At 50.1% G+C, this 17,128-nt stretch overlaps 1 protein-coding gene across 3 annotated transcripts in view; it reads right to left on the reverse strand.

Annotated features, from left to right (window-relative positions):
* NOL4L (nucleolar protein 4 like) overlaps positions 1 to 17,128 on the reverse strand; it is a 146,538-nt gene that overhangs the window by 61,908 nt on the left and 67,502 nt on the right. For all 3 annotated transcript variants that reach the window (XM_033186086.1, XM_033186088.1, XM_033186087.1), the window contains exon 4: positions 10,478 to 10,587. In XM_033186086.1, coding sequence (XP_033041977.1) covers positions 10,478 to 10,587 — 110 coding nt within the window. The remainder of the gene's footprint in view (positions 1 to 10,477; positions 10,588 to 17,128) is intronic.

Genomic DNA, 17,128 nt, shown 5'->3' on the forward strand with positions numbered 1-17,128 from the left:
GCCCATCTGAGCTTTTTATGATACTGTGTAATGAAATTTAACCCATTCACATTTTTTATATTTAGTAGTTTGGTCTTGTTTGTGTTATGTTACTTTATGTAATTTATTTATTTATTTATTCATTCATTCATTCATTCATTCATTCATTGAGACGGAGTCTCGCTCTGTCGCCCAGGCTGGAGTGCAGTGGCCTGATCTCGGCTCACTGTAAGTTCCGCCTCCTGGGTTTCCGCCATTCTCCTGCCTCAGCCTCCCGAGTAGCTGGGACTACAGGCGCCCGCCACCTCGCCTGGCTAGTTTTTTTGTATTTTTTTAGTAGAGACAGGGTTTCACCGTGTTAGCCAGGATGGTCTCGATCTCCTGACCTCGTGATCCACCCGTCTCGGCCTCCCAAAGTGCTGGGATTACAGGCTTGAGCCACTGCGCCCGGCCTACTTTATGTAATTTATTATATACATTTATTTATCATATTCATTTATACTTATTTTATATGTATACATAAATCTCTTTTTTGTGGTTTCTTCATTTATTCCCCATTTAATCACTCTTGCTGGACTGATTACGTTTTCTGTGTTTCTTTTATTCACTCTACTGGTTTAGAAGTTTTACACTCTATTTCTATTCCATGGAGATTATTCTTTAACTTTACAGAAACATCTCAGAACCTCTGCTGCTTCCTTTTTTTTTTTTTTTTGAGAGGGAGTCTTGCTCTGTCGTCAGAGGGGAGTGCAGTGGCACGATCTCGGCTCACTGCAACCTCTGCCTCCCAGGTTCAAGCAACAATTCTCCTGCCTCAGCCTCCGAGTAGCTGGATCTACAAGCATGTGCCACCATGCCCAGCTAATTTTTGTATTTTTAGAAATGGGGTTTCATCATGTTGGCCAGGATGGTCTCAATCTCTTGACCTTGTGATCCACTCGCCTTGGCCTCCCAAAGTGCTGGGATTACAGGCGTCAGCCACTGCACCGGCCACCTCTGCTTCTTTAAGAGACCATCAAAGGTCACATACATTGAGCCACAGCAGGAGACAAGGCCATGTTTCCATTCTGCTATACTCCTCTAAACTCCCACCTCACCTGGGCTGCAGGGCAGCCTGAGGAAGGAAAGAAGGGAGTCATCACTGCTATCAGGCTCCTAAACATGGTTGTCTAAGTCAGTACTCTTGGGTTCTCCATGGTAAGAACCCCACGAGTCAGCACTGTTTGAGTAAATGACAGTCTCTCACAGTAACCCATTAACACTCCTTCTCCTTTGTGTCTGCTCATATTTTGGGGGTCTTTCTGGGCAGGGGGGAGATTGAGAGGGTTCATAAGAAAAGAAAGAGAAAAGATAATGATTAAAAAGTAAATGTAGTTAGCCAAAAAGGTGGAAACAACCCAAATGTCCATGAACAGATAAACGTAATAAACAAAATGTGGTCTAACCAAACAATGAAATATTATTGTCATAGAAAGGAATAAAGTTGGTCAGGTACAATAGCACACATGCCTGTAATCCCAGCACTTTGGGAGGCTGAAATGGGCAGATCGCTTGAGCCCAGGAGTTCCAGACCAGCCCAGACAACATAGCTAAACCACATCTCTACAAAAAAAAAAAATACAAAAATTAGCTAGGTGTGGTGGTGCTCACCTGTGGTCCCAGATACTCAGGAGGCTGAGGTGGGCGGATTGAGCCTGGGAGGGCAAGGCTGCAGTGAACTGTGATCGTGTCGTTGCACTCCAGCCTGCTGACAGAGTGAGATCCTGTCTCAAAAAACTAACAAAAAGGAATAAAGCTCTGACACACACTACCACATGGATGAACCTTGGAGACATGATGCACAAAAGGGCAAAAGGATAAATATTGTCTGATTCCATGACATGAGGTGCCTGGAAGAGCCAATTGCATAGAGAGAAAGCAGAATAGAGGTTACCAGGGCTGGGGGAGGGGAGGAAGGGGAATTATTGCTTAATGGGTACAGAGTTTCTGTTTTGGGTGATGAAAAAAATTTTGGAAATAGATAGTTCGTGATGGTTGTGCAACCTTGTGAACATACTCAATGCCACTCAATTATATACTTAAACATGGTTAAAATGGCACATTTTAGGTTTTATATATTTATTACAGTTTCCTTAAAAAAATGAATGTGGAGAGTTTTTCAGGGTGGCTAGTTCGTGATGGTTGTGCACCCTTGTGAATATACTCAATGCCACTCAATTATATACTTAAACATGGTTAATATGGCACATTTTAGGTTTTATATATTTATTACAGTTTTCTTAAAAAAATGAATGTGGGCCGGGCGCGGTGGCTCAAGCCTGTAATCCCAGCACTTTGGGAGGCCGAGACGGGCGGGTCACGAGGTCAGGAGATCGAGACCATCCTGGCTAACACGGTGAAACCCCGTCTCTACTAAAAAATACAAAAACTAGCCAGGCGAGGTGGCGGGCGCCTGTAGTCCCAGCTACTCGGGAGGCTGAGGCAGGAGAATAGCATAAACCCAGGAGGCGGAGCTTGCAGTGTGCTGAGATACGGCCACTGCACTCCAGCCTGGGCGGCAGAGCGAGACTCCGTCTCAAAAAAAAAAAAAAAGAATGTGGAGAGTTTTTCAGGGTGGCCTTGTTTCCTTCTCCATTTAGGAGGATAGAAGCCTGAGAAAGTTCCTGCTCAAAATCCGAACCTTGCTCCCCAGTGCTGACTGAGAAAGGACTCTCTCCTGGGCCTGGTTTCCAAGGAAGGGGCTTCCTCTGAGTCCTGGCCTCCTTCTCCTCCATTCCCCAAACTGGCTCCAGCCTCCCCTGGCCCCAGGTCCTGCTCCAGCTGTTACCTCTCAGCTTCCCTCATCCAGGCCCTCTCTCCTTGCCCGAACACCATTTTAAAAATAAGCCAGACCCGGTGCAGTGGCTCACACCTGTAATCCCAGCACTTTGGGAGGCCAAGGCGGATGGATCACCTGAGGTCAGGAGTTCAAGACCAGCCTGACCAACATGGAGCAACCCCGTCTCTACTAAAAATACAAAATTAGCTGGGCATGGTGGTGCGCGCCTGTAGTCCCAGCTACTCAAGAGGCTGAGGCAGGAGAATTGCTTGAACCCTGGAAGCAGGGGTTGCAGCGAGCTGAGATTGTACCATTGTACTCCAGCCTGGGCAACAAGAGCAAAACTCCGTCTCAAAATAAATAAATAAATAAGTAAGCAAGCCAGTGTCCCTGAACTGCCTGGCACTAGCCCCGTCTGTTTTCTGTCCCAGGTGACAGCTCTGTGGCTGCTGTTTTGTCCCCTCTACTAAGAAGAGCTCACTGTCTGTGAAGGGGTCTGCTCCTCCTCTCCTAAGGAAAATTCTGGACCAGGACAGAACGGTAGAGGAGAGGGAGGCAGAGGTTAATAGAGGCAAGCTAGAACCTCCATCACGTGGGCTCAGACAATGGAGCCACACCACTTCACACACTGCTGTCAGGACCATTAAAACCATTAGCGGGACATTAGCTCTGCTCCAGGAACTGCAGAGAGGGAGGCAAGGGAGGTGCCCACAGTCCTTCCCTCCAGACAGAGCCCAGAGCTGAGCCCTGAGCCTCTTTGGGCCTCGGCTTCCTCTGGCATGGAGAAGGAGCACAGTTGTCTCTGCTTTCACAGCTAATTTCTACAAGGGGGCCTCAGTTCCAATACTGTCATCTCAGGAAGGATCATGTAGACATCAAATTGCCCCTGCAGACAACATAGCATTCACAAGGCAGGTGGGGGTGATGCCCTGTCACAGTCCTCTCCCAATACGCCCTTATTTTCCTTATATTTAAGGTGGCTCCCAGGTCCCAGGCCAAACACAGCCCTCGACCTGTGCTTGCCGCCCTCTGGCACACAGGCCACCAGCATCTCTGCCAAGGGTGTCCCTCTACAAAGCCCACAGGCAGTGGGTGGTCCTCGCAGGCAGCTTGCATTTGCAGTCAGCACTCTGCTTCTAGAAAGCACATCCTTATTCAGGTCAGTGTGGGGAGAAACAGAGTTTGGTACAGGTTTGGGGCTGGGGAGATCTGGGCTCCAATTCATACTAGAGGCTGTGTGGCCTTGAGCAAGGGCTGAGCCTTTCTGAGCCTCAGTTGTCAAATCTGTAGAATGAGGACAGTAACTCAACCTAGTGAGGGATAAAGCATGTAGCGTGCTGGACACTGAAGAATCGCCTAATTAATTACCATCTGCCTGAAACAGCACCCACGCCCTCACTCCCGTGTCCCCACTCCGTTGCTCCTCTGAGCACTTCCTGCAGATCCCAGAGTGTTGATTTGTTTTTTTTTCTTGTCTCTCTCATTGAACTGGGAGAGTCCAGTGGGCAGAGACTTGGACCTGTTCACCGCTGTCTCCTTGGCAGCTGGAGCAGTGCCTGGCTCAGAGTACACAAAAGGATGTATGGACAGCTGTGTGAATGAATGACAGGAAAATCATAGAAGCAGCTCCTTCGATAGGTGGAAACAGCAGAGGGCAAAGAGACTCAGAATAATGTGGGTCAACAAAGCAGATTATACATATAGGCTACTCCCCTCTTTCTTCAACAGTCTGGAAGGGTGTACACCAAAATATTCCATTGCCATGCTTTTGCTTTTTGGTGACTGATTTTTCTGCTGAGTCTGTGTGTTACTTGTGTAATTAATTTTTTTTTTTTTTTTTGTATTTTTTTTAGTAGAGACGGGGTTTCACCATCTTGGCCAGGTTGATATTGAACTCCTGAGCTCATGATCCACCTGCCTTGGCCTCCCAAAGTGCTAGGATTGCAGGAGTGAGCCACTGCGCCAGGCCTACTTGTGTAATTAAAAAAAAAAAAAAAAAAGGAGGCCGGGTGTGGTGACTCGCACCTGTAATCCCAGCACTTTGGGAAGCCGAGGTGGGCGAATCACTTGAGGCCGGGAGTTCGAGACCAGCCTGGCCAACATGGTGAAACCCCATTTCTACTAAAAATACACACACACACAAAATTAGCCAGGCACCTGTAATCCCAGCTACTCTGGAGGCTGAGGCAGGAGAATCACTTGAACCCGGGTTTCAGTGAGCCGAAACTGCACCACTGTACCCTAGCCTGGGTGACAGAGCGAGACTCTGTCTTTAAATAAATAAATAAATAAATAATAAAAATAATAAGGGGCGTGGCCGGGCGCGGTGGCTCAAGCCTGTAATCCCAGCACTTTGGGAGGCCGAGACGGGCGGATCACGAGGTCAGGAGATCGAGACCATCCTGGCTAACATGGTGAAACCCCGTCTCTACTAAAAAATACAAAAAACTAGCCGGGCGAGGTGGCGGCGCCTGTAGTCCCAGCTACTCGGGAGGCTGAGGCAGGAGAATGGCGTAAACCGGGAGGCGGAGCTTGCAGTGAGCTGAGATCCGGCCACTGCACTCCAGCCCGGGCGACAGAGCGAGACTCCGTCTCAAAAAAAAAAAAAAAAAAAAATAATAATATAATAATAATAATAATAATAAGGGGCGGGCACAGTGGCTCACACCTGTAATCCCAGCACTTTGGGAGGCTGAGGTGGGCGGATCACGAGGTCAAGAGATAGAGACCATCCTGGCTAACACGGTGAAACCCCATCTCTACTAAAAAATACAAAAAATTAGCCAGGCGCAGTGTCGGGCGCCTGTAGTCCCAGCTACTCGGGAGGCTAAGGCAGGAGAATGGCATGAACCCGGGGGGCGGAGCTTGCAGTGAGCCAAGATTGTGCCACTGCACTCCAGCCTGGGCCACAGAGCCAGACTCCATCTCAAAAAATAAAATAAAATAAAATAGAAGAAAAGAAGAAGAAGAAGAAGAAGAGGAGGAGGAGGAGGAGGAGGAGGAGGAGGAGGAGGAGGAGGAGGAGGAAGAGGAAGAAGAAGGAAAGAAAACTAAATGAGACAGAAAACGAAATCAGTGGCTGTGTGAAGAGACCCCAGCAGGCCTCACGGCATCTTGCTCACACCCTTGAGAGCAAACCTGAAGGATCAGCAGCTCAGAATGGCACTTGCCGGCTGGACCTGGCCCTAAGAGTATGGTCTGCGCCCCTTTCTGCAGCCTCACTTCACCAGAGAATGTTAACGGCTATTGTCTGAGATAGTCTACAGTTCATGAAATCTTCCTTCCCTGCCCCTTCCAAGAAGATGGCTCCTTCCTCTGTACAACTAAATACAATTTCCATTTTATATCTTTGTAAGAGTATTCCCAAATAAAAAAGTCTTTAATCAGGCCACCCTCCACTATTTTCTGCTCAGTGTGGCCACTTTGATGACAGTTCCTGTGGTCTGTGTCTTAGGCTGGAGGTCCCGAAAGGGTGGAGTCTAACCCCCATAGTGGTACCTTGTACACTGAGGACACTATAAATATTGGGTGCATTGAACCAGACTTTAAGAAGAATCTTTCTTCTTTCTATGAATCTTGTTATTGAATTTTCATATTATCTAACACCCTCTGCAGAGAAGGACTCATTTTCTAGCACATTAATCTGATACAACTGGCCTACAAATAACATGATTCTGTCCAGCCCTCAAGAAAATCCCACCACCTGCACATTGATCAAAGCAAAGTGAGGGAAAATGTTCTCCTTGCCTTACCATTTGTCTCTTGGATACGTGATGTTGGAAATAGATTATTGAGATTTTTTCTTACCCAAAGTTTGCAGACATAGAGCTTTGTTCAGCATTAATAAAATATTTATCCTGGCTGGGCACAGTGGCTCACACCTGTAATCCCAGCACTTTGGGAGGCTAAGGCAGGCGGATCATGAGGTCAGGAGTTCGAGATCGCCTGGCCAACAGAGTGAACTATGTCTCTACTAAAAATACAAAAAAAATTAGCTGGGCCTAGTGGCAGCCTCCTATAATTCCAGTTACTCGGGAGGTGGAGGCAGGAGAATTGCTTGAACCTGGGAAGTGGAGGTTGCAGTGAGCTGAGATCACGCCAATGCACTCCAGCCGGGGCGACAGTGTGAGACTCCATCTCAAAATAAATAAATTAATTAATTAATTAAATAAAACAAAATATCCTGGTTACCGGTTACTTTAGTATTGGGCTTATTTTCCATGTAACCTGTATTAGAGTTCTGCAAACACTACAGATGTCCTCTTTTGGCATTTTGTGGTCAGAGTGATGAAATGAAACAACTCTCAAAGCCTTGTCTTGGGACATCAGATTTGACAGCAGCCGAACCTGTCCTGCGGCTGTGTTTGGATGGTGGGGAGTCATTCAGCCACCCTGGCCTGCCTTTGCTGCACAAGAAATAAGCTAGTAATTCAAGTATATGTATTTTTAGTTCTAACTCAAGCTGAAGAATCAAAGGCTGCTGGGTCCTTGGCCCTTCCTTGCTGCTCCAGATAAATAATCTGGTGAGCCATGTGATTTCATGTTGCGCCACGTGCCCAGCCATAAAACAGGGATAACGGTGCTGCCTAAGAGGCGGAGGCCTTGAGAGCTCATTGCTTTGCGCGGAGTGCTGAAGACTGACAAATGAAGGACTCTAGGCACGAGGCAGTAGGCTGCTTCACCTGCCAGGTGGTGAAAGGCAGGCCTGAACTTCCATCTCCTGCAGCACTCGGAAGAAGCTGGCTACATTCAGAGGCCCCCACCTGAAAACTACTAATGAAGCTGAGGAAGTCACATCCAGCCCCACTGTAAGCAGAGGCCACCTTGATCTTGGCCCTGCCCCAACTGGACTCCCAGAGCACCCTGGAGACAAACGCCCTCCACAGTCCTTCCTTCCTTTGGAAGCTGCCAGAGCCTCACCAGGGCAATTTCTGCATCTCATGTCATGAACTTTGGTTTATCCCCAGATACTCACCAGGTGCTTATGCACCCAAAACTGTGCTTTCCCCCTTTTGCTTCAGCAACAGAACTCCTCACATTCTCTGCTGCAGCTGCTGCAGCCACACCAGCCCCTCAAATCTCTTGCAGTCTTAGTCTTGGTCTTGGTCCTCCCTTGAGACACAAGGCCTTTGCATAAGCTGTTCACTCGGCCTGGAACTCTCTTCCCTTCAGATTCCACTCTCAGCTGAAGCACCCCTTTCTGAGGCACAGCTTCCCTGATCCCTGCCTCAGTCCACCCTCCAGCCCACCCTAAGTACCCCCAGTGCCACAAGTCCTTCTGCACCATCACAATGCCCCGTTGATCACTTCCTCCGTTGTTTATCACCGCCTGCTGTGAGCTGGGCATTTGTGTGCGATCCTCTGGCTGGTGTCTGTCTCCCCTAGATCAGAAGAAAATACAGGGATGCCAGCCAGAATCTCAGCACTTTGGGAGGCCTAGGAGGGCAGATTGCTTGAGCCCAGGAGTTCGAGACCAGCCTGGCCAACATGAGGAAACCCCGTCTCTACAAAAAATACAAAAAATTAGCCAGGCATGGTGGCAGGGGCCTGTGATCCCATCTACTTGGGAGGCTGAGGCGGGAGAATCACTTGAATCCAGGAGGCGGAGGTTACAGTAAGCTGAGATTGCACCACTGCACTCCAGCCTGGGTGGCAGAGTGAGACCCTGCCTCAAAAAAAAAAAAAAAAAAAAGAAAGAAAGAAAGAAAGAAGGAAAGAAAATCTAGGGGTACTGCTGTTTCTGCTAATCCTGTTTCTGTGAGCCTGGCTCACAGAACAGAGCTCCATAAATATTTGTGGAATGACTGAATCCTCGTTAAAGCACCTAACCCATAGTCTTAACTCCCCTCCTTCCATTGACGCAAGTGAAGATACAGTAAGGATTTTTAACCAGATCAAATATCTGATTCTTTAGTGAGAGATCACAACTTGCACGACACTGACCACTACTGGTTCTAGCGGTGACCTGGATTTAGTGCCATTCTGTAGGAAACAAAACCTGGGGGCTGTGCACCCTGCTGTTTGTGTGGTGCTGTGCTTCATTCTTCATGAGCACAGATGAGCACGGTGATAACTGTGTTTATGAAGCCAGGTGCTGGTGACAGTGAGGATGGCTACAGGAAAGAAAGGCCACAGATTGCTCTTCAGCAGCAGTCAGAGGAGACCTAACGCAGAGGCCGCACAGTGGTGCTGGGATTCTATAACCGACAACAAAAGTGACACCCTCATTACCGACACTCCTGCAGCCCAAACTACTTTGCCTTTGTGCATTGGAAACCCAACCCAAGTCCATTTTCCCCACTGGAATTATTTGTGATGATATGAAGTTTCTCAGAGATGCAACCATCCCAGAACAGGCACACTCAGATGAGAAGACACAGGAGACACAGTTCTAGCAAACGGTTCTACCGCCCAGAGCAAAGCCTATGTCACACAGCCTCTAGGGTCTGGGCACAGTGTGGGGAGAGGAGGGCTGGCCGCCCCGCCTCTCGAAAGGAATACGCAGCTCTGCAGGTTCAAGCCACCCAGCTGAAGTCCTCAAACTGGGTATGACACCAGAGATGCCACCTGCATGTGTCCTGCTACATCACCACGGATCTGACCGAGGAGCCACCACCCCCTCGGAGCACGCACGCTGGGGCTGTCAAGGAGACCAGCGCACAGGACAGCTGCACTCAGGGCTGGAAGTCAGACTCGAGTTCTGACCCATCTTTCAATGGGAGAGAAAGAATCCAATCCCCTGCTAGGGCCACAAGGACATGATGGGTTTGGATGTCACAAGAGATGAGAACACTCCAAGCCGAAGGCAAGAAGTGATTACCCTGGTTTTAGGCAGTGGCGGGGGAGTGGAGGTGGAGAGGAACTCACCTAGTCCTTCTTTGAAAGACAGTCAGGCTACTTGCTTTGCAAAGGGTTAGGAGGTGGACTGTGTGGGAAGGCAGGCGAGAGGCAGTTTCTTTTCATAGCCTGTTTCCATGGTGTCTCATGGCCCTTGGCAAACCCCAGCTGGGGAGGCTTGGACGGCCAGGAGGCCCCAGGGTCACCCTCCAAGGACTATCCTCCTAGTCCATCTGGGCCCCAAGAGTGACAGAGGCCACAGGCAGGCAGCCACTCTCTCTTGCCTCCCTGGGGGAAGGTGACCAGAGGCCAGCGATAAAGGGCAGAGCAGAGAGAGAACAACTCCAGGGGCCAGGGCTGCGGCTCCCTCCCTTCCACGTCCCCTCCTCTCCCTCCTCCCGTGAGCCCACCCAAGGGGAAAGTTTTCTCTCTGAAGACCCGCAGGGCTGTCTGCACAGGAGACCCTCTCACGAGAAACACATTCTTGCCTGGACAGCCCAGATAACCAGATAAGGGCCTCTTTGATTTCCCATGTGTTTACACAAGCTGTGGCCCCAAGTCTTGGAAAGAATCAACCACCGCCAGGCAAGTCAGGACGCCTCCAGGTGGGGTGAGGGGACCCGGCCGCTGACACCTCCAGGTGGGGTGAGGGGACCCGGCCGCTGACACCTCCAGGTGGGGTGAGGGGACCCGGCCGCTGACACCTCCAGGTGGGGTGAGGGGGCACGGCCGCTGACACCTCCAGGTGGGGTGAGGGGGCACGGCCGCTGACACCTCCAGGTGGGGTGAGGGGACCCGGCCGCTGACACCTCCAGGTGGGGTGAGGGGGCACGGCCGCCTTACCTGCTCCTGGGAATTCATTACTCGAAGCTTCATCTGCTTCAGGTAGGTGGAGGTGAGGGGCATGTTGTAATCAATAATCCCAGAGACCAGTGGAGATGGAGGCTCGTTTTCTGGCAGAAAGAACAAAAGGAAAGCCCTTTCAGTCTGTCAGTCTGTGCTGCAGGCCTGTCACCCACATGGAGCATTTAACAGAGCCCGTGGAAGAGGAAGCCACCTTGGAGGAGAAGGGACAGGTCAGAGGTTGCACACTCTGTGGCTCACCCGCATCTGGCCCAGAGATGTGGACTGCGTGATGTCAAAACTATTTTTTTTATTAGATGCTAGCGTTTTAGAGATTTCATATGTTAAAAAACAATGAGGCCAGGCACGGTGGCTTATGCCTGTAATTCTAGCACTTTGGGAGGCCAAGGTAGGAGGATCGCTTGAGCCCCAGGAGGGGCCACAGGCCCCAGGAGTTCAAGATCAGCCTGGGAGCACAGGGAGATCTCATCTCTACAGTAATAAAACAAATTAGCCAGATGGGTGGTGTGTGCCTGTAGTCCTAGCAACCTAGGAGGCTGAGGTGGGAGGATCGCTTGAGCCCAGGTGGTCAAGGCTGCAGTCTGCAGTGAGCTGTGATGGCACCACTGCACTCCAGCCTCAGTGACAGAGTGAGACTCTGTCTCTAAAACACAAACAAAAAAAACCCAACAAACCAAACCCCTCAACACACACACTTATATTTATAAGAATTTTTGGCTTCTTTGAAGAGCATAAGGTCTGGGAACATGAGGCCCCCACTCCCGAAGGCAAGCAACCACTGCTGCTTCAGCAGCCACTTCTTTTAGGCAGGGTGTGTGGCTCCCATTTTGCCACAGTCTCCACCACTCCTTATCATATTGCACAGCTTTGCTCATTTGCAAGTATCAATTATGATACTTGCCAGACCCTTGAAGGCATCTGTGTTTCCAACCATTGTCTAAGTCAGTTCTCTTCCAGGTGAACACAGGCCACTCTCACCCCACCCAATCCTGCCACCCCACAGCATCCCCCAAAAACATCCTCAGGTGCCATATGGCTCCCAGGTCTGAGTCAGGCCTTCAGTCGCCCCCAAATTCTGGTTCCTCCTTCGTCATATGCAGAGGAACAGTCTCCTCCCATTTATTCCTTTGTTGTCCTGAAGATCAAAGTGATGCATGTTCTTTTTGCAGAGAATTTGCAAAGTGCAGAGAGATGTAAAGAAAAAATTAAAAAACCGTAATTGCACCACGCAGCTTGGCATATGCTTCTGTTTATTTTTTCCCTGTGATTTTTCTTTTTTACACATGATTTCATAACACATACAGAGAATTCCAGTCTACTTTTAAAAAGTTTTTTTTTTCTTAACATTTTGTCATAGGTATTTTCCCCAACATCAAGAACCTTATTTTGCTTTGTAAGTAGAATTTTTACGGCCATGTAATAGTTTACCATCATCTGCTTAAGTCACTATGTAATGATTGGCTTCTTAAGTTGTTTCCCATTGGGGCTATTATAAACAGCACTGCAGGGGACATCCTTGTGCATAAATATTGCTCCGTATTTCTGATCTTATTTCTTGCCTTTTTGGAACAGATTACAAGAAATTAAAAGGTAGGGACATAATTTGATAACCATTAAAATCTCTGGCCAAGCTGCTGTAGCAATTGTTTCAATTATTTGTTATCTGGCCTCCTCCTCCTTCTTCCAAGGACTTCAGGCCAGATTCATTTTGCCCCAGGCCTTTAATCAAAAGGTGCCCCTGGTGCCTAGTCCCACTGATGGGTTGGGATTTCCGTGGCGTGAGGAAAAGTGGGAGCAACTTCTAGACCAAGTGCCCTCTACCATCACAAGGAGGCCCAGGAGACAGGCTGCAGGGTGACAGGGCGGAGGTCCGGGAGGTCCACAGGATATCCAGGGGTGACTTATGCTACCTGCCCCTCCAGAGCCATAGCCCAAAAGGGTCCCTGCAACCTTGAAAATGCAATACCAAGGGCAAGAAGCCAGACATAAAACGACAACTACTGTATGATTCCACTTACACGAAATATCTAGAATAGGCAAATTCGAAGAGACAGAAAGTAACTCGAGGTTACTGGGGGCTGCAGGCTGAGGGAATGGGACGTTATTGCTTAATGGGTACAGAGTTTCTGTTTGGGGTGATGAAAAGGTTTTGGAAATAGGTAGTGGTGATGATTGCTCAACAGCGTGAATATAATATCTTTAAAATGGAACAATTAAGCCGGGCACAGTGGCTCACGCATGTAATCCCAGCACTTTGGAAGGCAGAGGCAGGAGGACTGTTTGGCCCCAGGAGTTCAAGCCCAGCCTGGGCAACATAGTGAGTCCCTCGTCTCTACTAAAAGGTAAAAAAATGTTAGCTGGGTGTGGTGGTGCATGCCTGAAGTCCTAGCTACTTGGCAGGCTGAGGTGGGAGGATCACCTGAGCACAGGATGTTGAGGTACCACTGCACTCCAGCCTGGGTGAGAGAGACCCTGTCTCAAAAAAAAAAAAAAAAAAATATATATATATATATATATGGCAAGTTTTTATGCTGTAAGTATTTTACCATAATTTAAAAAGAAAAAAAGTCTGCAAACAAGGGGTGAAGCTACCCAAAGAGGACAAGGGAAGTTCCCGCTTGGCAAGGATAGGAACAGCCCTGCAGAAAAGGTGGGGACCCAGAGCAGCTGGGGCCTAGAGGATGGGGGTCCGCTTTGACACTGTGTACTTCCGGTGACTTTACAGATTGAATAACATTTTGAATCAAGTTTTACAGAAATGCAGAACTTAGTTTTGCTCGTTAAAGCTACCCTGTCACACACAGAATGCTTCATTCTTTGTTGAGGAAGAAGTAGACGTGGGCTGGGTGTGGTGGCTCACACCTGTAATCCCAGCACTTAGGGAGGCTGAGGCAGGCGGATCACCTGAGGTCAGGAGTTTGAGACCAGCCTGACCAACATGGTGAAACCCCGCTCTATGGCCGGGCGCGGTGGCTCATGCCTGTAATCCCAGCACTTTGGGAGGGCGAGGCGGGCAGATCACCTGAGGTCGGGAGTTTGAGACCAGCCTGACCAACATGGAGAAACCCCATCTCTACTAAAACTACAAATAAAATTAGCCGGGTGTGGCGGCGCATGCCTGTAATCCCAGCTACTCAGGAGGCTGAGTCAGCGGAAGCGCTTGAACCTAGGAGGCAGGGGATTGCAGTGAGCCGAGATCGTCCCACCTTACTCCAGTCTAGGCGACAGAGCAAGACTCCATCTCAAAACAAAACAAAACAAAAACCACGCTCTACTAAAACTACAAAAATTAGCTGGGCATGGTGGCGCATGCCTGTAATCCCAGCTACTTGGGAGGCTGAGGCAGGAGAATTGCTTGAACTCGGGAGTTCGAGGTTGCAGTGAGCCAAGATTGCGCCATTGCACTCCATCCTGGCAACAGAGCGAGACTCCGTCCCAAGAAAAAAAAAAAGAAAAAGAAAAAGTAAATGTCACTAATGGAATAGCTAAGAAACTGGCATGACAGGGACCACCCCCTCCTCCTTCCTTTTTTAAGAGAGACTTCCGCTTGGTTGGGTGGCAGGGATCCTCTGCACCGGTCGACTCGGTGGCAAACTCAAATGGGTTTCCACCCCACCATCAACCTAGATTTGACTTTCTTAACCTCAGTGGGGTTTTGAGCCCTAGCCCCATACATTGACCATGTCGGATGCGATATGTCAGGCAGACAGTCTAGTGATGACATTGAGACGGTATCACTCAGAAGAGCCGTGGGTCCTGTTTTCAAAGGTGGATGTTCAGACTGAGAATTCTGCCATTTCTGTTTCCTCTAAGAGGAAGCTGTCTGGTGAGAAGCTGTTAAGCATCACGGTGAATGTGAAGGGTGCCCATCACTCTCACGGCCCTGGTCGGCCCTTCGTTGGGTGTTGCAGGGATTCTCTAGGTTTGGGAGGCATGGAGGCAGGCAGCTGTGTTCTTTCATCGATGGTCGCCCCTGTCCTGACTGCAGTGTCATGACTGCTCATGAGAAAGTATCTTTAATAAAGCTAGTGACAGGGTAGCTTAGGAAAAACAAAACAGTGGCCAGGACAGCACCCTTGGGAGGCAGGACAAGAGGTCTTCCTTGGCTTGTACCTGCCCCAGCATCTCCAGAGATGAGAAACCACTTCCGGTGCCTGCAGGTGAGCCAAGAGAGCTCAGAAGAGGAAGGCAGGATGCCCTGGTCTTGGGGAAGCTGGAACATCCCAAGCAGACCCCTAAACCCATTGGAGAACACCTTAGAGCAATGTAAGGTGAAATGCCTGATTTCGCAGTTCCAGAATGAGAGTTCTGTGAGGGAGGTAGGACCTCGGCGGGGAGGGGACATTCTAGGTGAGGAAATGGGCCATGGAGCCACGGGTGGGAGGTCAGAGCTCAACCACACCACGGTGAGGAGAAAGGCAGGCAAGCTTTTCAGCAGTGAGGAGCCCCAGGTGTTCTGGACTCAGTAAGTGGGTGCACACTGAGAGAATGGGCTTAGCAGAAAAGAGAGATGGAGCTGGGGCCAGTGGGAACCACAGAGTCAGATGCTCACCAGGGAGAAAAATGCCAGGATGGGGGACGAGCTCAGGTGGAAAAGTGAACAAGGAAGAAGTGGGTTCCTTGGGCTCTGCTGAGACAGGCTGCCCCCTCTCCGCCCCATGATCACCACGGGGTGCCACAGTCGAGCCTCCACAAATGACCTGACAGTGCGGCACTGCTGGACTCTGTTGCCATGGAGAAGAGTGAACTAGGAGCTAGCAAGGGTCACAGAGCCTAAATCATCCAGCAGGTTGCTGGCAAGAGAAGCACAGGAAGTGCCCAGAGAGATGTTTCAAAATCTCTTTGCCAAGAAAAATGGAAACCAGCCCAGGCAATAGACCTAGTTTTATGCAATCTCGAGAATAATCAATGATGCGGGTGCTTGGGCCAAGCCAAGTTGTTCGCTGGCCTGTGCAGCTGGGCGCCAATGGCACTCATCAACCAAGGCAAACTTCAACCGCAGGAGTGACCCTCGTTTCCTCGCAGGAACACCAGGTGGTGATTCTCACAAGCTTTCACCTACAGCACGAAGAACTCTGGGTCCACAGACAGGTATGAAAGATCTTCCAGGCAGGGGTGGGCATCGAAGGACGTGTGCAAGATGGGGGCCTGGCACAGACAGGCTGTGAGACCAGCCAGCCTCAGGGGGTTCAAATTTGGAAACAGAGATCCCAGGCCTGAGGCCAGTTCAAAAGTCGGCAAAAAAATCTCCTTCCTGGGGAAGTAAATCAATGAATGGGCAAGTCTTCATGGAGGGCTGATGTGCATGCATTCGGGGTGGGGAACGTGAGGAAACTGTGTGCAGGGCGGTCCCCGGGCTCAGGAAACAAGGGTGAAGGATGAGCAGAGTGGGACGGATGTGAGGCCATTAGGGTCACTGGAGGAAGAGCTGAGAGGGCCCCGGAGTAGCTCAAGGAAGCTTCGTGGAGAGGATCTGAATGGGACTCATGATCTATTGCTCAGCTGACAGCTCCTGAGCACCTGCTTAGGGCTTCATACACACCCTCTGGTTAGAGGCTCCCAGGAACCTTGTGAGGTAGGTGCTCGTAGTAATACCCTGACTTTACAGATGAGGCAACAGGACACAGAGGAGTTATGCAACCTTCCCACAGTCCCACAGCAAGTGAGTATGAGAGCCGGGAGAGGCCAGGCCAGCAAGGAGGAGCCGGGCATGGAGGCCTTGGAAACCATGCAGAGGAGTCTGGGCCTGGTTGCGAAGGGGCGGAGACCCAAGTGGACAACCTGCCTGCTGAGGAAGAGTCAGCATTGCTGCCCATTGGCTACTCCCAGTTTGCAACCATGCAACAACATTTTGTCACATCAAAGAAAACAGAGAGATGCCTCCAAAGGTCCCTTTCCCCAAGAGCTGGGCTGGTCTGAAGTCACACCCAGTTTGCATGCTCTGTCCTCAACTCCTCAGGGACTGGTGGAAGAGTAGTGTGGAGTCAGGAGGCCCTGGAATTTCCCGTCCTCAGACTTCCTGATCCTCTGCCACCTCCTTTGTTTATGCTCCTGGCACTGGGGGAGGGCACGGGGCTGTCCAGGCCCCCCCACTCTGCTGGGGAGAGACCGCTGAGCAAAGGAGGCCACTCTACTTCCTTTGTTTCTTTTTAACATGAGGCCAGGAAGCCAGGCATTCTCCCAGTGGCCCTCAAAGAGTCTCCATCCTGTCCCCTGTCCCACTCCCTCCCACCTTCCTGGGGCAGGAACACTGGGCCTGTCGCTGGGGCTGGTGCAGGCTCTGCTTTCCCAGCAGCTGGAGAGGGAGAAAGGAGGGCTGGTAATGCAGGGGTTCCTGGGAGACAGCAGGATATAGTTGCATCCAGAGGCCAGCATGGCGGGCAGAGATAGGACCTGCAGGCTTTCAGTGGGGGCAGGAGGAGGGGAACCTGGGGACGGTCCAGGAGGCGAGTGCCTCTGGCCACTTAGCAGACAGTGAAGCCTTTCAGACTCTAAACTCTCCACTGGCAGCTTCCAGAAACCAAGTCCTTCCCTTCTAACCCTGTTCAAGGTGTGGACCCAGCGTGCTTGCCTGGCAGGACTGGGGGCCACATCTGACCCCACCTGGGTAGAAGCAGACCTTGTGTCTCT

The sequence above is a fragment of the Trachypithecus francoisi genome, unplaced genomic scaffold (genome assembly GCF_009764315.1).
Source record: "Trachypithecus francoisi isolate TF-2019V2 unplaced genomic scaffold, Tfra_2.0 Lachesis_group21, whole genome shotgun sequence".
Lineage (NCBI taxonomy): Eukaryota > Metazoa > Chordata > Mammalia > Primates > Cercopithecidae > Trachypithecus > Trachypithecus francoisi.